General features: G+C 47.7%; 1 protein-coding gene across 4 annotated transcripts in view; it reads left to right on the top strand.

Annotated features, from left to right (window-relative positions):
• Pdzd2 (PDZ domain containing 2) overlaps positions 1–23,234 on the top strand; it is a 358,456-nt gene that overhangs the window by 274,341 nt on the left and 60,881 nt on the right. For 2 of the 4 annotated variants that reach the window (XM_041632040.1, XM_041632043.1), the window contains 2 exons: positions 1,744–1,876; positions 8,498–8,653. In XM_041632040.1, the coding sequence (XP_041487974.1) occupies positions 1,744–1,876; positions 8,498–8,653 (289 nt within the window). The remainder of the gene's footprint in view (positions 1–1,743; positions 1,877–8,497; positions 8,654–23,234) is intronic. The other 2 variants (XM_041632042.1, XM_041632041.1) reach the window with 2 other exon arrangements.

The raw sequence follows: 23,234 nt of genomic DNA, 5'->3' as shown, positions 1-23,234 counted from the left end.
AGCATCATTAAACTCCCTGAACGGCATGGCATTCCTGATATACTATAAGGAACTCTGAGCAGCTCGCTGTTTTCCCATTAATGCTATGTCTTACGTTCTGGTTGATCTGGCAGGTTGGCAATTGGGAAATTCCTGTGCTCAGAGAGAAGCGTTCTGTGGAAGATGCTCTTGTCGCTTTCCCCTCAGGGCTACGGCTAAATCCGTCCCATGGCTTCCTTTTCCCTCTTAGCCTGGAGTGGTGTGTGTCTCTCTCTTCTCTGCAGTATATGACGCATCAGTGGGGTTTCTAATTAGTAACAGGAGAGGAGAGAAATGGAATTAAAGGGCAGGATAAGGAGAGGAATGGCCTGAGATGTTTTGGTGGTGTTAATAAGCAAACCAGGATCGTTGTTGAATTGTCTTTGCCAGGTCCTCCCCCACCCCATAGGATCAGCCATGCACCTCCTTGAGATTCCCAAGTGTTTCTCTCCCTCGTGACTTTCCCATTCCCTCCCTTTCACCGTGCTGAATAACCAGTGGGGCCCTAAGCATTGCTCCACTTTATGGATTTTTGAAGACAGAAGCCAGAGGCTGTTGGAAGTCCCTTGTGCCTCCTGTCTTTTATTAAAGCCTACACTCATAAAAAAAGATTATTATGTGTGCTGTAGAGGAAGGAGACAGCAAGAGAGGTGCTGTTGAAGGCAGAAAGAGGGAGGTAAAGATGAGAGGGGAGACGTTGTTGGATTCATTGGGAGAAAACACAAAAGAGACCTGGAAGGGTTCAAGGTGTGTGCAGGTTTCCCGGCAGCACCTGAGTGGTGGTGGTGAACCTGGAGAGGAAGGTGGACCCCTAGGCTATGGTCTCTACTTCACTGGATCTTCTGTCTGAGTGTCAGGCTCCTTTTCGGTCATGGGAAACCAAACCATCACCAGCTCAGTGGAATCCACTGTAGAAGCCTGCCCGGTCTGTTAGAGCTATGTGCACTAAGGGCCATGGCCTACCCTGAGGAGACATTCCGGTGACAGCAGAGCCTCCTGTCAGCCAGTGAGGAGGAAGCCCAGAGTGAGCCCCAATTTAAGTGAAAAGGAACAGTTTTTACAACCACAGGAATGAGCCAAGTCTCAAACCTGTAACAAAAGCAAACTCAACAGTTTATTGTTGTGATCGGTCCTCCTGCTTATGTAGTTTTCTCTGTGGAGTCCCAGGGTGGGGGATAAGCCTTGAAAAACTTGATCTTCAAGGTTCTGTAGCTCTGCTGGTGGGGTAGGGAGGTACTGACATTGCATCAGCCTCCAGTTTCCCAGAAGGATTCCTGCCTCGGTCTGATGGGGGGCCGTAGACCTGTGAAGGGCTTCAGGTAGGCTTAGCGTGTCTTGGCACAGTCTACACTCAGCTTAGCACTAGCCCCGAGCTGATGACAGAGAGGATTAGGGAAGGAATGACTTGACTCTCCTAAAACCCAAGGGTCTTAGTTGCTTTATCGCCATAACCATCCAGATGAGGTGTCATTGACGGTGATGTCAGATAGGCTGAGCCTAGGAGCGAGTGGATTACTAAGCGATCATCAAGAATGCTGGAGATTTTCACTCCTTTCCCAGGAGTCTGGATGCTAACGTTAAAGCAGTCCCACCCCAAACCATCTTCCTCCTTCCACCCCGTCTTAATTGTCCCTGCTCATGACTTTGCCTAGCTCCTAGAACATGACCCTTCTTGGGCCCAGAATGTCTTGACAAGGGGTTTTCTCCCCCTCTCCATTTCCTCAGGGATGGCAGGCTGTCCTTAGGAGACGAGCTACTGGTGATCAATGGTCACTTACTGGTCGGGCTCTCCCACGAGGAAGCTGTGGCCATTCTGCGCTCAGCCACTGGGATGGTCCAGCTGGTGGTGGCCAGCAAGGTAGGTAGCTTTTGTCGTTCTTAGTCATTTACGATGGTGGTGTGAAGTTGGGTGTGAGCTTTTCCCATGAGACACACTTGTGTGTGTGCTTACAGCTACCTTGGGCTACGCAGTAGCCTTGATTCCCGGGATAAGCGCATGTGAAGGCCCTTGACTGAAGTAGGCTCTATTATTCAAGTTATAAAAGATGGCTGTTGTTAAAAAGCCATAACAGAACCAAGGAGAAGGTAAGGAGTAGGAGGTGTGGAAGCATGGGGAGTAGGGAAGGAGGAGACTGGATGTCACTATAATGAAATGCCTGAAATAAATAATTCAAAGAAGACGAATGATTTGGGCTCATGGCTTTAGTCTAGGGTCAGCCGGATCCACTGCTGGGCCTATGACCAGGTATGAACATCCTGGCAGGAAAGTGTGGTGGGCAGAGGAAGGCTGTCCACCCCACAGCAGTCAGGAAGCAAAGACACTGAGATGTGAAGAGACTTTACAAGGCACGCACACACACACAGACCAGTGACCCCTTAGTTCAACTGGCCCCATCCTTCAGTTTCGAACACCTCCTGGTACTCCAATTACAAATTCATCAGTGGGATGGCTTGCCCATTGATCAAGTGAGAACCCTAGCATCTGACACGGCTCTAAGCCCCACTCTGAGCATGGTGCCAAGGACCACACCTTCAGCACAGCTGGGGCTGGGGTGGGGGATAGGGAATGGTGGACACTTCACATCCAAACCAGAGCAGAAAGGAATGCATCTTCTAAGGCTGGAATGACGGAAGCATCAGGGCTGTTCATGGGCAGCACAGGAGCCCTGGTTCAGTCACCCTTCCAGAGTTAGAGCTGGAGAAAGCACTGGGCCTTATTTGTCCGGCCTTGTCCATCTTTACTTCTTCCCCACTATATGGATAAGACGGTAGAATAGATCACCCATGGTGGCGGCCATCTTGCAGAGGTCACATTGCTGTCAGCCTTGCCAAGCACATAACCCTCTGTCTACCCCATTTTGCTGCCGCCTCTCCCTCCTGGGTTTCACTGTCTTCATGGGATCATGAAACCCCTTGGTTGAAGCCTCATTCACCTGTGTGTGCTAATGTTTTGGCTGTGTCATGGGCTCCCAGCATCTGCATTCAGCCCTGGAGAAAGACTGCTGATGCCATCAGTCTGCGGAGGACAGGAGACAGTGCATGCTCTCATTTCTGCTGTGTCCTCTGGTCGTCCTGTTGAGAGCATTAACGAGGCCATATGACTCAGGAGTGGATACAGTGGAGCCACGCGGCTGTTTCTGCCGCTGACTGGCTGACCTGGAGACTCTGTGTGAGGTCACACACATCTTGGCTCTGCACAGATGCTGTTGCCAATACTTCTAATTCCTTTTCCAGCTTCCCCATTTTTACTTGGAGCTTGGAATCTGTAGGTTTCCATATATTTTTCCTTCTTAGATTACAAGATCTATTGTCAGTTTCAGGAGGGCAATTGGTTCTCCATGTCCCTAAATCTCTATCCATAAGCTCAACCAACCTCGCGTGGAGAGTAATTCCAACAATTGCATCTTTACTGAACAGACTCCCCCTCCCAGCATTGTTCCTTAAACAATACAGTAGCTATTTAAAGAGTATTTACATCGTCTTGTTAACCTGCGAATGATTTAAAGTGTACCAAAAAATGTATACAGGTTTTATACAAATACTATACCATTTTGTCAGAGGGATTTGTGTACCCTTGGACCTGGTGTCTGCGGGAAGTCTCTCACGGGTAACAAAAGGCAAATATATAGATGAAACAAATAGCTTAGGGTTTCATTTTGAGCTGTCTGAAAAAAACTGCCTTCCATTCTACCCCAGACCTCCGACTAGAACTTCAGGTTTGTGAGGACACAGCCTTGAAGAAGGCTGTAAGCCTCAGAGACAGAGCTGACCCATTCTTCCAGGTAGGCCTTTCCTCCCTCCAGCAGTGCCATGAGCCTTGGGAACTTCTCTTGAGTCTTTGACACCCAGAGGGCTATTGGTGTCCCTTGCTAAGGGCAAGGAAGAACAGCAGTCCTGAGGGTTTCCTGTCCCCCTGCTGATTACTCCTCAATGGGAGAGGAGGTTCTTCAGGGGAAGCAGAGACACCTCCTCTCTTTGCCGAGCAGATGGGGAGTTTGAAAGCTTCGCTGGGTCTTGTTCACACTCCTGTGTTCGCAGTAACCCTGTTTCACTGGCACAGCCAACCTCTGGCCAGGGAGCAGCTCAAGTGCCAAGACTGTGCCTTGTACCTTCTGTCTTAGTTGGGGTTTCTCTTGCTGTGAAGAGGCACCATGACCACAGCAACTATTATAAAGGACCAGCATTTAATTGGGGGGGAGGGTTACGTTTTCAGAGGTTCAGTCCATTATCATCCTGGTGGGACATGGTGGCATACGGGCAAGAGTGGTGCTGGCGAAAAAGCTGAGAGTCCTACATCTTGACATCCCCCACCCCCAAGAAGTGGTCTGAGTGTCACACTAACGAAGGTTACAAAAAGGGGACCTCAGAACCCATTCCCACAGAGAACACACTTCCTTCAACAAAGCCACACCTAAGAGTGCCACTCTCTATGAGCTTCTGGGGACAGATTCAAGCTACCACACCAGAGCCTTATTCCTGTGCTGCCTGCTTTCACCAGCTAAGTGTGAAAGGTGAAGGGGCGGGGAGTGTCTTTCCTATGCTAAACAGTTATCCACAAGGGAGAAAACGGGAGATAAAGATAAAAATGGGCCACTGCTGGCTGACCGGGAGTGTCCACACATCTTAGCTCTGCCCAGAGCTATGCAGTTGTGATGCCACGCTCTCCACCCTATCCTGTACCTTAAAAGAAGAAAGGCAACGTATATAATGGTTGTCAGACACTAAAATCATCTCACTAGACTCTAAGCCCGTCCCTTGAGGCAGATGTGTGTTCTTTCTACTCAAAGAGTTCCATTTAATCCCTAGTAGCCATTTAACTTCCCCGAGGCCCCACGGCAGTAGACAGAAGCCGGTTTTCTGCCAAGTCCAGTGCATTGTGAAATGTCTGCTGCTTCTATACGCACAGCCGCCCCAGAGGTAAAGACTATATAAAGAATACCAGCACGGTGTCCGAAGAAGATCGCGTGCTCCTCCCAGAGGCTTTGCCTCTCAGGGCATGTGCTGGGGTCCTTGGAGGACTGAGCAACCTTCAGAAACCCATTCTCAGTCCGCGGGCTCCTGACCCGGACCTCAGAGGGAACTCCTTCCAGTCAATACCATGTCTCCTGTTTACACATGGCTGTCAGCTGTCCAGCCTGCTGCTGCTTCTTAACCTTGCCCCCAGCTGTCTGGAAGGAAGGAAGGAGGAGCACCCCACTTCAGTCCCCCCCCCCCCCCACCCCGGCATCCAACCGTTCTTCCTCTTTATCCGGCCAGAATAGGACAGCCAGGGCTTTTGTTTCATCTTCACACCTGGGGTATGAAGGATTGGGGAGTTTCTGACTTCTGACTATAAACAATAAAAAAAATGTAAAATATTATTCTTTGAGAGCTAGGGCGCTTGTCACAAAACTTGAAGGTATGTCTGCCCTGCAAAGTCAGATTCGTTAATGTCCTGGTTAGTGTTTTGTCAGCTTGATGTAAGTCAGGGTCCTCTGGGAAAAGGCAGATTCAGGTGGGGGCGGGATGCCTCCTTAAGATTGACCCATAAGCAAGTCTGTGCAGACATTTCCTGGTTGATGATTGATGTCCTGGGGCCCAGGATACTGTGGGGAGGTCACCGCTGAGCAGGTACCCTTGCGTTCTATAAAGTCAATTTGAGCTTGCCCTGGAAGTGGCATTCTGCTACGGCCTCTGCTTCAGCCTCTAGGTCCTAGCCTGGAGTTCTAACTTCCCTTTGTGATAGACAGTGATGAGGACGTCTAAGCCAATAAACCCTTTCTTCCCCAATTTGTTTAGTCTTTTTTGGTTTTTTTTTTCTGTCTTACAAAAAAAAAAAAAAGTTCTCTATATATAGCCCTGGTTGCCCAAAACTCACTCTGTAGACCAGGCTGGCCTCACGCTCACAGAGATCTACCTGCCTCTGCCTCCCTGGCTGGCACTGGGATTAAAGGCGTGTGCCACCACACCAGGCTTTTAGTCCATTTTCTTTATTATAGCAAGAGAAAGGCAAAACCAGGACAGACAAGGTGATTTTGATACTTTTTATTTATTTACGTGTGTGTGTGTGTGTGTGTGTGTGTGTGTGTGTGTATGAGAGAGAGAGAGAGAGAGAGAGAGAGAGAGAGAGAGAGAGAGACACATGTGGAGGTCAAGGACAACTTGTGGGAATTGGTTCTCTCCTTCCACCACATGAGCTCCTGGAACTTGAACACTGATCGTCAAGCTTCCACAAGTGCCCTTACTGAGCCATCTCACCAGCCCAGTTTTGATATTATTCCTTTTAAGATTTGTTGTATTATTATAAATTGTGCATATAACATGTATGCAGGTATCCAGAGAGGCCAGAGGCATCCCTTCCCCCCAGGAGCTGGAATTACAGACAGTAATAAGCCACCTTTTGGGTGCTGGAACCAGACTTGGATCCCCTGAAAGAGCAGTATGTCTTCTAAATTACTGAGCTCTCTCTCACCAGCCTGGTTGTGACATTCTCAGTGGCATCATGCAGCCAGAAAGTTCTCTTTCATGCTCTTTATTTTCACTCTTGGTTTTAATGGGCAATAAACTAGGAACCAGTGCTTGTTAAATCTTACATAGAAAGCACAGAGATGATCATGCTCTGCCCATGCTGCCGTTAGTACCATCCACTAACTGTTGTGTGCATTAGCTAGAAACGTGTGTGTGTGTGTGTGTGTGTGCGCGTGCGCGCGCGCAATGCATGCATCCATATTTTCTTTTCAAAGAGACAGAGCGCATCTTGGAGGCCATCTCACTGGGGCTTCCATGCCAGCTCCTCCCTGAGAAGAGCTGTGTGTTCAGGGCAAGTCATTGCATATTTAAACCCCGGTTTCCCTCCTGCACAGCGAGAATCGAGAGCTGCTTCTGAGGATATCGCAAAGGAGGCTGGGAAGCCCTGAGCAGTGCAGCTCCTCAGGGAGCAGCAGAGAAGCGACTGCCTTCCTCTTCGTCATATAAGAGCACATGTAGTCTGTAGTCACACACGCGGCTGTGTTCCACATGCTTTTAATCAGTCTGTTCACTGGGTAGCATCCTGTGAGAGCCTTTACCAGAAGTACGTCTTGGCAACACGAAGGCATGACATAGTCTGTCACGTGGCTGCTCTGTGATTTACTGTTTAGAACCTTTTTTTTTTTTAACTCTTTCTTGTGGATGGTCCAACAGAGCAGACAACATGGAAGAGAAATGGACTCAAATTTCGCCCAATAACTTCTTTTCTCAGAGACAGACAGTGCAGGGTTCATAATTACTGGTGTAAAATGATTATGGATGTCCTTCACATTGCTCAGGGTTGGAAATGACATCGAGCTGGTGACGAGCATTGCTGACCTTAGATGCCAGATTCCTAAAAATGTGTAATGTCTGTCACAACTTGTCAGTTGGTTTGGACTCCTCCAGTCTGTAGAGAGGCAAGCAGTTTGATGGTTCAAAGTCTGTGGTATGTTCTCCTTTCTGTAGAAGTGGCTAGGATAAAGAGATGAGGAGAGAATAATGCCATCTTTCTGTGACCTGGCCTTGGTGTCTGGTAACCTTGCTAGGAAGCGTGCCAGGCTCCTGGTTGCTCCTGGTCACCTCTGTGCAGGAGCAGAGGGCACCTCTTAAAGTCTAAACATAATGGAGACTGAGTCCATGTACTAGTATTGGTCTTGACAATTTGTTCAAGAGCTGTTGTCATGGAAAAAGCATCATCGTGTCTCAGGTTGGCATTTTGATTCTGTAACAGGATGTCTTTACTGAGCATGTGCGAGTAAGATAGACAGTAGGTCAGGGAAAAGGATCTTGTTGGCAATAGAGCTTTGGGTTTGGCCTAAGTGCTCAGTGATAACATAGAAATGGTGCTTGGAAGCAGGAGGCATACAGGGGAGAAAGACAAGTGGAATTAGATATATTGCAGAGGCTGAAAAGAAGCAGCCAAAGATGCTGGAGAAGACAGGGCGGATTAGTGGTATCTGTCAATCAAAGCCAGGGCTTCAACCAGCAGGCCGTATCACCAGCCCTCAGCCCTCCAGTCTTAGGAGGGGCTAACAGATTGCCTCCGAGACGGTCCTGATGGTGCTAATCAATGCCCCTACTCTTCCGAGAAGGCCACCATCGTGAGTGGTCCGGGGACAGGGTGGAAGGCCATACCAGGAGGATTTGAGATGATTTGAGTGGAATGTGAGACAAGAGGAAGGGAAGGAGGAGGCCTGGAGCACTAGGCGGAGACGGCGCACCTGCTCGCGAGAGGACTTCACTCGTCTAAAGAGCAGCGAGGGAGGCTCGTGGGAGCACTGACCTTAGAAACCCAGATTCTTTAGGAACAACAAAACCGTTTTGGCTTTCAATCATGTCACCACCCCTGACATGGATGGTGACACCACACACGTGTACCATAATGCCACATGCTCTCTGGGTCGGAGCTTGTGGCTGGCCTCGTCTCGTTGACTTCCCTCAGCAGCTGGTACCCGGGGGTAATTCCTGGGCCTTTCGTGTGTCCTCTTAGGAGAGCTCAGCGGAGGATCTCCTGAGGCTAACGTCGAAGAGCCTGCCTGACCTGACTAGCTCAGTGGAGGATGTGTCCTCCTGGACTGACAACGAAGACCAGGAGGCAGATGGGGAAGATGAAGAGGGGACAGGCTCGGCTACTGTCCGGGGCACGGTAAGTGAGCCTCTGGCTGTTCCCAGCGCTAGGATGACGCTTTGCTGAAGACGTGGGTGACAGAATCGGAAAAGAACGCGGCGCCTTCCTTTTCTGTTTTTCTCAGAATGTTCTGGAGATGCATTTCATTTAAGAAAATTGAAACCGGAAACCACAGGCTGTTGAGTTGTGTGTGTCTATCGGCCTCTAGAATGCTGTCTCATGCATACGGAAACACCCTTGCTACTTCTCAAGGGTGCTTAGAAACAACCGAAGGCTTAAATACAAACTTCCAGATTTCTTCTTGAAAGTGGCAGAAAACCACGCAGACAAATTAGTGTAGAATACATCTTTGAATTTTAAGCACGCCAGGTCACCCACATAGCTTACAATGCTTCCCCTACATGCAGGAACTGCTCAGTTACAACGTAGCACACACAGGAAGGCATCCTGCGACAAGGAAGCAATGTGGATTCCTGATTTCTCTCTCTCTCAAATGTGAAGAGTGTGCCTTTAGTCTAAGTCCTTACTGCTCTTGAGACAGGCTTCTTTCTGCCATTTAGACCCCGGGACTTTTCTCTCTGGGCCCTGAACTTAAGTAGCATGAGCATTGGGTAAGTGTTGGAAAATGAGCTCTGTTGATCGTGAGGCCTTCAGGAGGAAAACAAATGAACAAAGCCTACATTTTTTTGTCATTGTTACTAGAAAAATGCCGTTACTTTTGAGAGGAGGAAAAAAAGTTGCTTATTCCTCAAAGAAGAACTTTCTCAGAAAGCAAGCGGGCAAGCCTATCCTAAAGGACCTGGGTTGAGTGGGCCGGTTAAATGATCCTGTGGCTATTCCTTCCTCTACATTGTATGGTGTCATTCGGTGGCCTTCCTTGGCTTTCAGCAAGAGTGGAAAACAACTAATTTCCACAGACTCTGCATCCCTCTGCCTGCCTGTCTGACCGCTCTTTGCACCAGACTCATCATTAATTCTAAGCAACTGCGCTCTGCCTTTCCATAGCCCCTCGTGGTGACTCCCTGTGTTTCTGCCCCAGGACCTCTGCTGGTGCTCTTCTCTCCGTGGAAGTCTCCGTGTATAGCTGAGTCAGGCTCCTCTCCTAGACCTCGTAATCTGACTTCTTCAGAGGGACTGAGAGCATGTCTGCCATCTGTATTGACTGCCGCCCCCGTGCCCTCCCCCTTCCCCTTCCCCCTACCCCCAGTCCCCCATCTCCCCTACCCCACCACCACCACCCTCCCCACCCCCACCCCCGGCTTACACTGGCTGTGCATGCACATCTGCATCTCTGTGAGCTGCTGGCCCCAGACTATGTTTGGCAAAGATCTGTTGTGATGTGTTTCTCCTGAGCAGTTGTCAGCTGCATGAGGCAAGGGAGCCTGACTGGCCGGGTGTATCTGTAGACCCTGCATCTGGTTTTTGAGCTCTTAGAAGGGAAGCTGGAGCGTGGCTCTTGTTGGTAGAGTGCTTGCCTATCACGTGTGAAGCCCTGGATTGGATCACCAGCACCATATTAACCAGGCATAGTGGTAAACACCTATAACCTCAGCACTTAGGTCAGAAATTCAGGGTCATTCTTGGCTGTATAGTGAGCTGAGGCTAGCCTGGGCTACATGAGACTTTTCTCAAAAACAAAACAAGTTACAATGCATTACAAGGGGAAATCCTAACACCACTGGCTGCTCCATGTCACAGCACCCCCAGGAGGCTTTTTCTAAACCACACCAGGACACTCATTCATAGAAATCCTGCCGTTTGCTGCTCTGTGTAGAAAAAAAAAGGAAAACGAGATCTACCTAGATTTATCCACCGTCAAGTTGTGTGTTTGTCTACACAGCTGACCCCAGCACAGCAGTCTCAGAGAACCCTGACGAACATCTGGTGTCGTTGGCTGTGGGCTTGAGGATAAGCCTGGAGCCTAAGCAGCCCACACCTCATCTCTGATCAGTGCACCCATCCTTCAAGGCCAGACTTGTCCTGCCTGTGCCCCCCTTCTTAAGTCTTCTTCAGCTGTACACGGACAGCAGTCTCCCCAATTTCTTGTCTCCATAGAGTATGAGGAACGGCATGTGTGCCTGTCCAGCTGGCTCACTTCCCAGCCCTAGCCCAGCTCCCATGTTGAGACTTGTTTTAGCCACACTTCCTCCGCTAGAGAATACTCCCCACACTCTCCTCCCTGGCCCACAGCCTAGACAGGGGCCCCTGCTCAGCAGATACCTAGGGACCTCTCAGCCAGATTCACTGGGGTCCAGTGGACTCCCAGCCTAGGGACCAGGAGGCCTGGTAACTCAGCATATATCGCCTTTGGATACAGTCCCAACCTCAGTGTTCATATTAGTTCAGTTGGCAGCAGGGAGGGATCACAGTCATTTTGATTCCCAAAAATTTCCTAGATTGTATTTATTCCCTTGCAAAAAAATCTCCCAAGTAATTATTTATGAATTTTTATACTAAATAGCGCTATGCTAAATGACCCATTACTTATATTCAGTATATTGTTACATATTTTTTAATTCATATGTAACATTACAATATTCATAAAAGGACTTTTCTAAATGTATTATGATTTAAATCATTGCATGTAATTTATATGGAGTTTTCTGATTATCAAAATAGCATTTCATCGCATGGCTCTTTTTGACCCAAAAACAAAAGAGGAGAGGGCATAGCCATGCTGATCAAAGAGTGCGCCCTTCACATTCTGCTCAAGTCTATATTGATTTTCATTGACGATATACAAACATGTTCATGAATTGATTGTGATCTCACATATCTAATAGTGGGCACCCCTTTGTCACTAAATGGTCTGCAAAAGCATAGCAGGTGGCAAATATTCCAAAAACATGAGCATGTCATACCAAATTCATATTTCTCCTATGCATATTTAGTTTAATTTTAAAGATAGGGTCTCACTCTGTAAACTCTCCCTGTAGACCTCCAGGCTGCCCTGAAACTCACAGGGATCCTCCTGCCTCTGCCTCTGAGTGCTGGGATTAAGGCATGCACCCCCATACCCAGCTCCATGTTTGGTTTTTAAGACAGTGAAGAAAGCTATATAGGACATATTTACCACTCTATTTCTGTATATTTTTTTATGATTCCTTTTTAAGTAGATTGTAGTAGGTATGCTAAATCACATGGTGTTATAAGGAGGCTGCTTGTTTGTTTCCTGGCCAAAACAATCACACAGAAATTATATTATTTCAATCACTGCTTGGCCTGTTACTTAAGTGTATTGCTAGCTAGCTCTTATATTTAGAATGAACCCATCTCCATTATTTTATATTTTACCATGAGGTTCGTGGCCTACTGTCAAGGTTTGAGCATGTCTGTCTCTGGTGGCTCCATGGCTTCTCCTTGACTCTGCCTCCTTTCTCCCAGCATTCAGTTTAGTTTTCCCTGCCTACCTAAGTTCTGCCCTATCAACAGGCCAAGGCAGTTTCTTTATTAACCAGTGGTATTCACAAGATACAGAGGGGAATCCCACATCAGGGTTTTCTAAGAAGGTTACACACATAAACACACCACACAATAATATATTAATAAAAATTACTAAGCCTTCATGGAGAGCAGAACTCTTGGGCTTCTGGGAGGTGGAGCCAGCATTGCTCTGGTGTATACTGCGATTTGGGGGAGGAAAGCAGGCACTAAAGAAACCAGGAAGACTTGGCCTTGGGGTGCTGCACCTCTGCCCCTGTGAGTTATCTAAACTCCATTGTTCGTCAAAGACCAAAAGTCATCCAGGACTCCCACCCCATTGGGAGCATCCCCAGTCACCTTTCTCTCTGTCTGCTGAGCATAATTCCCCTCGCACTGGTTACATTGTCATTTATTTTATCTACTTCTGACTCTGGGGAAGGAAAGAAATGTAACTTTTCTTATTTTTAAGCCACGAGTAGAGATCCTGAGGCTTCCTCTGTTCAGCTAGGTACCTTGTAGTCAACACTTACTTATTTCTTGATTATCAAGCCGTCTGCTCTCAAGATATCTGTGATGGTTCGCAGTGGGGCCCCCACACCAGCAGTATGAGCATGCACTGGGAATCTTCTAGAAATACACATCCCAGGGGCCCATACTAGACACACATTCTGCCACTGAGCCACACCCAACCTCCCAGGGATCTGTTTAAAATTCCATTGATTTAGACTTAAGACTAAGGTTTCAGAACCTCCACCATGCCACGATGACACACCCTTGTTGCCATGACTACTATTATGCTCTACCCAAGTATAAATAATTCCAGCTCACCTGGAAAAGGAGGTCCTCTAGAAGTGAGGTCCAGGCTTGAGCCCTCCGATAGAGTGACTCTTTCTGGAATCAAGAGAGAATGAAGAGAATCGTCATCATGACAGAACATGACAGGGATGGTGAATCAAGCGATGGAGAGTTTGTCTCCTTTTTTGTATTTTTTTAATTAAATTTAATGGGAGTAAGCTCTGTCATGTGCACAGTTGTCTCAGCTCAGCTGGGATGGTTCAGCCTTTCAGTCAGAAAACCTGGATCTGGCTTCCCTTGGCATCACTGGAGTCGGTTCTGGGATGCCAAGTTTGGGAGCTCTTAGAGATGGCTGGGGAGATCAGAGCTTGGGAAGAATAAAGGCCCTCACCTAAAATAAAGAGCGAAGAGCAAGACTGAATCTTACAACCCTGTGAGTCAGGCTCAGGCATCTGATTCCTTTCGTTAGGGGAGCAGCTGTAGAGATGAGACCCTGAAATTCTGTGTTCTCGATAGCTGTTTCTCTGCCAAGAAAGAAGTGGGTGTCTTGTATTCATTTGGGCTGGACATCTGGTGAGGTGTTTGCTCTAAGTGTCCCAGACGTGTCTGGACATTAGAAACTTACTGGAAGCCAGGCGGTGGTGGCGCACGCCTTTAATCCCAGCACTCGGGAGGCAGAGGCAGGCGGATCTCTGTGAGTTCGAGACCAGCCTGGTCTACAAGAGCTAGTTCCAGGACAGGCTCCAAAACCATAGAGAAACCCTGTCTCGAAAAACAAAAATAAATAAATAAATAAATAAATAAAATAAAAAATAAAAAAAATAAAAAATAAAAAAAAAGAAACTTACTGGAGCATCTAAAAGTATCATTCCTGATTGACTTAGGTCGCCCTAGCTGAGAAACTGTTTCATCTTTGGGACCTGAGTTAGAGTTGTGGTTTGTTTGTTTGTTTGTTTGTTTGTGGTGAATCTGGAGTCTCACAAGCATGATGAGAATACCATGTGGATGAGACTGAGCTTAAGAACGTGACAATGGGAGGCATGTTATCGTACTAGAAATCAGATCTTCACAAAGTCTGGGAATGAACAAAAGCCCACTCCAGGCTCCCTGAGTTCCCTAAGAGATTGTTCTCTCCCTACAGCCTCAAGGTCATGTTAAGACCGGGTTCTCCTATGGACAGCAACAGGAAGTGGTGTTCTGGTCCCAGAATCCCCCTGAACACATGGCCTCTGCAGTCAATGCTTAGCAACTCTCTCTCTAATCTTCCTGGGCAACAACTTCCTACTTCTATTGCTTTGGGACTCTCCTCTTCCAGGAAGTCTTCCAAGACATAACACCTGCCTGGGGCCCTGGCGTGCTGTGCGTCTGTGTTACTCTTCATGAACCATAACACGGATTATCATGACACGCTTCATGCATGGGACAGTTTTCTTAATGTCATTGTCCCTCTTTAGTGGCAGACCCAGGAAGGAACTGTGCCAGGTTTGCCATTTGTCCATCTACATTCTGACTTTAGACCTTCCGTGTGTAGAGAGGACCTAGATGGGTAGAGAGATGGCAGATAGGTGGCCAGTTCCACATGGTAGCTGGAGTTTCCTTAATACCCTCTAGAGACCTCTAACCAAAAGGACTGGTCAAGTTAGGACTTGATGCTTAACATACGAACAGTAGCGACATAGGATTGAGCAGCCCAACAGAAATGGGTGCCATCCAAGTGAAGTGTGGATGGAGAGACTAGCCAAAGGTCGCAGGGACCCAAGCTCCCAGCTGCAGAGGACACAGGCTCTGGGAAAGAGAACGGGAACATGGCACACCTCTCAGGTTTTAGGTTAGAAATCCTTGATGAGAGAGAGAAGCCATTGCGCGCCCACAGATATCAAGCTTGCCTCCACCCCACCCTCACTCACCTCTTCACCTCCACCTCCCCCCAGCTAAGGCAGCCAATCGGGAACACACAAGAGCCAGGGAGAAAAGTTAGCAATTGTTCACACACTCCACAGACGTGCAGGAACCAGTAGAGCATAGAGCACCACGGCCCAGGAGGGAGGGTGTGGCTTGCGGGAGGGAGGGTGTGGCTTGCAGGAGTGTGGGTAGGTTTAAAAGGTCTGAGAGTGCTGGGGCCCAGGAGTCCAGGCTTCCTGAAGCTCCCATGTGACTGCCGCTCAGCAAAACTGTAGAAAGCAGAGGGAGCAGGGATCTACTGATCACCCAGTAGAGTGGCAGGAGCCTCTCTCCCTACCACACCCCCACCTTCACCCCTCCCTGTGCAGGACACAGCCTAGAGGAGAGATTTTAGACCCCTCTCCTTCCTGCAGAGGTGTGCTGTGCACGCCTGAAACTCGGAAGCCCGAAGTCCTTCGGAACACACACTTACACATCGTGTTCTTGCTGCCTTTGCATATACCTGTTCCTCAGATAGACTGGCAGTGTGCTTGTGGGAACTGTTGAGCCAGCTTCAACTTGGGCGGATGCACACCTACCTGGATTGCATGTTTTTCTCTCTGTGTCCCTAGCTATGAACTATACCACCTTTCCTCTCCATCCTGGACTATCCTAGGCAGGCCTCCGCTTAGTTCACGCTTTAAGCAGCTCTTTCTCTGGGACAGGGCAAAGATAAAAGGCTGGGTGGAACTCAGTGCACTGTGCAGAACTGCCAAAGCCAGAGAAGTGAAAGAAGGCTGCCATTAACACTGGCCTAAGAAAATAAGATTTAAATTTGGGGGTGGTTTTGGTTTGGGTTGGTTTCGTACTTAAGGAGATGAAGCGATTAGCAGAGGAGAACAGAGATAAGAATAATTATTTGCCCAGGATGAATTGCTCAGAAAGCTGCTGATGTTTGGATTAGACTTATTCTTGTAGCAACATTTGCAGGGGCTTGCTGCAACTTGCTACCAGGCTCCGTGCCTCCTTCCCGTCCATGCAGTTTGCAGTTCTCAGGGAAGTAAACAGCCTGTGCTATTTGTATAGAAAAAATGAATGCTGTACCCTATATATGGGGGCTTATAATGCAGGGGTCTCCAAAGGGAAGTGGATGCACCTGAAGTGAGGCCCCCTCTTTCTGGGGTGCATGGGGAATGTTTAGAATGTTTAGATATGCGGACTGCATTTCACGTAGTATATTTTCATTTTTGTGGGTTTTTGTTTTTTTTTTTTGTTTTGTTTTGTTTTTTGGTTTTTCGAGACAGGGTTTCTCTGTGGTTTTGGAGCCTGTCCTGGAACTAGCTCTTGTAGACCAGGCTGGTCTCGAACTCACAGAGATCCGCCTGCCTCTGCCTCCCGAGTGCTGGGATTAAAGGCGTGCGCCACCACCGCCCGGCCTTGTTTTTTTTTTTTTTTTTTTTTTTTTTTTTTTTTTTTTTTTTTTTTTTTTTACTTTTTGAGACAGGGTTTCTCCGTGGCTTTTGGTTCCTGTCCTGGAACTAGCTCTTGTAGACCAGGCTGGCCTCAAACTCACAGAGATCCTCCTGCCTCCCGAGTGCTGGGATTAAAGGCATGCGCCACCACTGCCCGGCCCTGGTATTGCTTTTTTTGTTTGTTTGTTTGTTTGTTTGAGTTTTGTTTTGTTTTGATGTTTTTGTCTCTTGAGACAGGCTTTACAACATAGCCCTGCCTGACCTGGAACTTGCTGTATAGATCAGGATAGACTTGAATTCATTCCTACCCTGCTTTCCAAGTCCTAGGATTAAGGACAGGCACCACTACACCCAACCCTCATTTTATTTTTTGAAAATTTTTATTACATTCTATTTGGTGTACGTATGTGTGTGTGTGTGTGTGTGTGTGTATACACATTTTTTGGGGAAAATACTGTTAAAGAAAATTCCATCTGTCAGCTTTAGGACTTGAGTCCTTCAGATTTCAGTAAAGACAATATAATGGGCCACTAGAACGTGTAATATAGATATCTCATATAATAATCTATAATGTAACATAATGGGCCACTAGAGCATTAATAAAGTATCCTTGCCCTTCTGTTAATTTCTTTGTGAAAATTATATTGTAAAAGTCATATGATTTTTATCACTTTAGATAAATGGCTTTCTGCCTTTGCATGGTCTAATACATTGTTAAAGACCCCTTTCATGTTCACCCTTTTATTATACACCTTTGCAGCATCAGCACCACTCCCTGCTCTCTGAGTTTGGATCTGCTGGATTTAAGCCCTCTGGAAACTTAAGTCTTTGGTCCATACATAGCAGAGTAAAGGGGATGTAGGGAGTAAAAAGAAGGGGAAGCTCTGAAATAGAAGATGTAGGTGAAAGAAAAGGATAGCAAGCCTCGTTTGAGCTTTAAAAACTCCTTGGAATGCATTTGTTTTTTCAAACTTTTCATGGATGTAATGCTGGCATAGTCTAACCTCACCCAGGCAGGCGGTCCCTTCTCAGCCTCCCTTCCAGTTACTGTGATGGTTTTTAAGAAAGTGGGCCATCTTGGGCCAGCAAGATGGCTCCGTGAGTAAAGGCCCTTGCTGCCAAGCCTGAAGGCTGGTGTTCAGTCCTGGCACCCCCACGGTGGACAGGAGAGGGACTTTGTGCCAGCTGTCCTCCAATCCGCACACATGTGCTGTGGCCCAAGCATAGCACACACAAGCTTACATGTAATAAAAATACTCCTGAAGTGGCAACATTGCCTTTGATGGTTCTTGGATGTGTTTGATATATGAGATGTAGATGCTGGAAACACATCTCCCCAAAAGCTTCTCTGTGCACCAGAAGGCAGAATTTCTTGACTTTTTCCCATTCTAGCTGCATCTTATGCAACATGGTAGCACAGAGCCTGGGGAATCCAAACAAAGCAAAATAGAAAAGGTCAGAAGTTCTGCTGTGGAATTTAGGGCAGAGATTTCTCAAAGGAACAAAGATGCTCAGGACCAATAGAATTCCCCCACCCTACGCCCTGGTGGACTGTGTGCCTAGTCTTTTGTCTGCTGCTTGTTGGCTTGTTTTTCTTGCCTTACTGTTTACATAAGTGGTGGTTTAACTCCCTAGGTGACATTTGCAGAGAAAGACCATGGTCTTATTCCTTAATTTACTAAGTATTCCTCCTCCCGTATCTTTCTACATTCCTCATTCTTTGGAAATTTTTTTTTGTCACTCTTGTCTCCATTACCTCTGTTTTCTCTGGTTGCTGATTTTGAGTGTTTCTTGGCTGTTAGCATTCTGAGTCAGAAAGTCAGCTGATCCACAACTTGTCAGTAAAGCGCTCCTTCTCTCTTTCTCTCTGTGATATTTGAAATTATTTCCCCTTGAAATATATGTCTACTTAATAAATACTTGCCTCCCTTGGCCAACATCTCTAATTCTTTGTAACATTCCTCCCACCCTGACTGTGCCCAGCCACAGAAGTTTATCACGTGGCGTCGCAGGTGCCCACAGCCAAGCCATCGTATGAGTCACCCTGCTCTGCAGCCAGCTCTACGTCTCCATCCACACAGTGAACGTTTTCGGGTGTGCTTCTCTCCTCTTGCAGCACTTTTTATATTCCAGCATGAATTACTGTTATTTATGTACATTTTGTATCCCCTCTTCTGCACAATAAATACCTAGGAATGCTATATTGACCTCAGGGATATGACAACTTTCTTTCTTTCTTTCTTTCTTTCTTTCTTCTTCTTCTTCTCCTTCTCCGTCTCCTCCTCCTCCTCCTCTTCCTCCTCCTCCTTCTTCCTTTTCTTTTTCCTTCTTTGCCTTCCTCCTCCCCGTCTTCCTCCTCCTCCTTCAAGACAGAGTCTCTCTATGGAGCTCTGACTGTCCTGGAACTCACTCTGTAGACGAGGCTGCCTCAGACTCACAGAGATCCACCTGTCTCTGCCTCCTGAGTGCTGGGATTAAAGGCACGTGTCACTACACCCAGCATGACAGCTATAACTTTTTCAAGGTGGATGGAATAGTATTTGATTATTTAATGGGATTCCCACAAAATCACTCACGGAAATGGGTGGCATTCTAGTGTAAAAACGTAACCCACACTGTTCAAAGACCAACAAGAAGTTGACGGAGCCATATACTCAGGCTGGGCCTTTAGTCCAGTCTAAGAACAGGACTTCTTTTGTGACAGTTGTTCTCATAGGTGGCTTTGCAGTTGAGTGGCAGGTGTAGTTTCTGTAGTGGAATCCTTGGGCAGTGAGAGAGAGGGAAGGTTTGGAGGCAGACAGATGTGGAGGCCTTTGCCAGCCTCGCTGAGAAGGAACAAGAACTGATGCAGAAGAAGGGGCAAAGAAACAGGAAAAGAAACTGGCAAGGGGTAGAGGTGGCCCGTGAAGCAGAGCCAGCCTGTTGTGTGAGTGGCTGGGTTCTTGCAGCAGTGGCCCCTGGTGGTGGGGCAGGGTTGGTGAGGATGACGGATAACGTTTTCTGCCTTTGGCTGAAGCTGTTTCTGAAGGCCGGGCTCCTCCTGAGTCGGATTTTAATGGGGTTCTGTTCACCTTTGGCTTGACTGTCCCCTATCTTAGTGTCACTGCTCTCAACTGTTCTATACTCACAGCCTGTGACCCCAGAGAATCCTCTGCCCCCCCAAACACACACCCGAGAAATCCAGGCCCACAAGCTGCCTCTCCTTCCTCTGTCCCCAAGCCATTTTCTCCCCTTTCGTCACCACCAGAGCCCACACAAGAGACCACGGACAGAGCTTTCCATTTCTTCCAGGCAGCCGACTTGTTCCTAAAGCCCTGATCTGGAACCAACGCTGATGTGTAGCAGGGGGTCCCTTTCAACTCACAAAGGCTTTGCTAGTTCTTGTGAGTCTCTTGCTGGTGCCACGTTAAAATGGGATTTTAGATAAAAAGCGTGCAGTGTAGGTGAGTCTGTGACCTTCTCGGCCATCTCCACATGCCAGCTCCTTCCTCTGCGTGCTGAGCAGGTTTCCTGCAAATGGCCACCTTTCTTCCCAGCTTTAGGTGGAGAGATGGGGGAGGAGAAGAGAGGGGAATGGGACTGTGTAGAAGCAGAGTCAGCAGCTAGGAAGGCCAGGGGCCTGAAGTTTCCAGCTTTGACCACAAGTCTCTGTTCCCCAGCTTTGCCTTTGTATTGTCAAAGCAGCCGCAGGCAGTAAACCCGTCAGTGCTCCTGGAACCAAGGAATCCGGTGTAGACCTCCGGCAGGAGTTTGTGGAACCCTGCTATGGGTAATAGGTGGTAGGCCAGGTCCCAGTTTCCCGTTTCCTCACCTGCTCCACACAGCACACCTACAATTTCTTGTTGGATTCTTAAAGACATGCCCTTAGGACAACTGGTCAAGTCGTGTAAACTCCGGGACTCCCAGAAACAAAGAATTCAGAGTATAACTCCCCATGGGTCAGTAAGGCCCTAAGGGTATTATGCAGGGAACCTAATAGTAAGCCAGAGTTGGACCACAGTGAAGCCCTTCTCTCTGCCTAAGCCCTCCTGGATTGCATGCCCAGTCAGAATAGGCTTTGTATAGTATCAGTCCGCGGGAGACTGTGAGGTGTGTATAGGAGTGTGTTCAGGTGGGGTGTGTAGAGGAGTGTGTTCAGGTGGGGTGTGTATAGGAGTGTGTGTATAGGAGTGTGAGTATAGGAGTGTGTTCAGGTGGGGCGTGTAGAGGAGTGTGTTCAGGTGGGGTGTGTATAGGAGTGTGTGTATAGGAGTGTGTTCAGGTGGGGCGTGTATAGGAGTGTGTTCGGGTGGGGCGTGTAGAGGAGTGTGTTCAGGTGGGGCGTGTAGAGGAGTATGTTCAGGTGGGGTGTGTATAGGAGTGTGTGTATAGGAGTGTGTGTAGAGGAGTGTGTGTAGAGGAGTGTGTGTAGAGGAGTGTGTTCAGGTGGGGCGTGTAGAGGAGTGTGTTCAGGTGGGGTGTGTGTATAGGAGTGTGTTCAGGTGGGGTGTGTATAGGAGTGTGTGTATAGGAGTGTGTTCAGGTGGGATGTGTATAGGAGTGTGTTCAGGTGGGGCGTGTATAGGAGTGTGTTCAGGTGGGGCGTGTATAGGAGTGTGTTCAGGTGGGGCGTGTATAGGAGTGTGATCCTGTAAATGGACGCTGCTCCACTAGAGACCTTGCACAGCTCATTTGCAACTTTTCTCCCAGGCCTCCTGCTTGTCCTGCTCACATGTCATTTGCTAATATATTCATTTATTTATTTATTTACTTACTTTTGCAGGGTTGTGGTTTGAATCCAGAGCCCATGTTCTGCCTAGCCTATGCCTTCTTTTCTTTTTAAATCATGCTTTTGACTCTCTTGAATTTTACCTGTGTACGTTCACACGCGCGCGTGCGCGCACACACACACACTATTGTGTCGCTCTGGGTTTAGGGTGAAGCTATCATGGTGGTGCTGAGGAGTCACCCTTAGGACCCCCTTTCAGTTCCCACGCCATAAACCTAGAAAAGAGTTCCAGACCCCCGGGCTTCTCACCCACAAGGCTACAGGAGCTCGGCAAGCCATGAGCAAAGCTTCCTGCCCGAGAATGCCGGTGTGCTTGTGTGCCACCATTGGAGGAGACGTGCCAGTGCCTCTGCCATCAACACACTCAGATTTGTCCTTAAAAAATGTGAAAGTCCTCTAGGGTACTGTCCACCATACGGGGATCACACCGGGGCTCATGGCCGTTGGCATTCCCAGGGTTTCAAAGGTGACGTCTTTACCACAGCTCTCTATGTGACCAAGAAACTTTCTGAATTTGTATGCATAAAACCATCTAAATAACCCCCAACACAGTCCTTTCAGCCCATTCAGATTTGCTGGGGGCGGGGTGATGAATGGGCAGAAACTGGAAACAGGCTCCCACAGAACAAGGGCAATATTATCTCCCTCGCAGGGCCTCAGCTACAGCCCTTCCCCCTCTGCATCTGAGGGCTTCTGAGCTGTGCACACACTCTCTGCTCCGAATGGACCAGAGCACACAGAGATGAGAAATTGGTCTCTCCGCATTTGCTGTTTTTCTCCTCAGTCCCCAGCTATTCTCTTAGATGGAGAGTGATGGTCCAGCAGAGGGGTGGAGTCCTTTTTAATTTCTGCAGGCAAGTCACAGGCTCCTTGCCACTCAGTCCTGATTAAATTGTGTGCGCGAGCACACAGTGTTGCTCTGATTTCCTCTGTATGAATGCTTATTCATCTTTGGCGCTGGCCTCTCTGATGGCCATCTGGTTCTCTTTTGGCCACTCACACATCTGCCCCAGAGATTTGGAAAATGGGCTTCATTTAGAAGCCTTAAAACCATCTTCCTGCGACTGAAGCATGAAAGGGAAATCACGTTGTTCTATCCTGTGGATCCTGACCAGTGGGTGAACCAACCCAGCTTCCCCTGGGATCTAGAGCTGAGATGTGTTCTGTCACATCTGCAGATTCTGCCCCCCTACCATACACTTTTTATAAGCGATGGGAACAGTAAAAACCCTAGTGTGAACTAGGAGTGACCATTTCTCCCAAGGTTTTCCTTGGGACCAGATATGCTTGTGCAATGGAAAAGCTGGAGATAAAAGCCATGCTGTTTGTTTGTGAGGCCTCTGGAGCCACGTTAGCTGAGTCACCGAGTGTTTGAGGCGACCTCGTCAGTACTGCAAGCAGCATCTCCAAAACATCGCTAAGTCATAGACTAGCTTGGACCCAAGGGGCCGATTCCTGGGGACACTGAGCTTCCTCTGCTCCCACAGATGAAACCTTGGTACCCATGGTTTGTCTTGTTCAAAGTGACGCTTTTTGGCAGTTCCACCTTAAGAGAAAATGTCCGTGGAATAATGATGCTCACGTGGATGCTGATAAACCCTTTGCAGACTGTGATCCAGAGGCTAAGAATCCACTGAAAGTGATTGTCATTTAAATTTCCTTGACCTTTGAGTTACGAAACAAAAATAAAACATAAAGACGCTTAATGGCTGTCTTTGGTATCTCCTACATCTTATTTTGTTCCATCTTAGCTAATGAGATTCTTGATGTTGCATACAGAAGAAAGATTGGTTTTCCAGCATCTGTAGATTAGACTGCTTCTCACTGAAACACACAAACAGGGTTCTTCCGTTCCAACAAGATTGGATTTGTTAGTCTCACGTGTTCTTTACTTTTCATTTACGTGAAATGTAAATGAGCCAGAGAGCCATGGACCCATAACTGCATCACGTTATTAACCCACTGCCCTTGATATTAAAAAAATGGGGAGTGGGAGGGGCAAACTATAGACAGTGTTTGTTCCAGATAAAAATCTTTTTTATTTTTATTTTTTTTAAAAAAAGGAAAACAAACTGTCTTTTTTCATTATACATACCAATCCAAGTTCCCACTCCCTCCCCTCTTCCTATTCCCTCTACACATCCTCCCACCCCACCCCCATCCAATCCTCAGATGGTAAGGCACATTACTTTGGGGAAGGTCCAAGGCCCTCGCTACTATATCTAGGCTGAGCAAGGTATCATCCAAAGAGAATTAGGAT

This window comes from Microtus oregoni, unplaced genomic scaffold (genome assembly GCF_018167655.1).
Source record: "Microtus oregoni isolate MIOR12 unplaced genomic scaffold, Mior012 000040F_ref0000088, whole genome shotgun sequence".
NCBI lineage: Eukaryota > Metazoa > Chordata > Mammalia > Rodentia > Cricetidae > Microtus > Microtus oregoni.
Note: the sequence above shows the minus strand (reverse complement) of the source record. Positions and strands in the feature narration are given on the sequence as shown.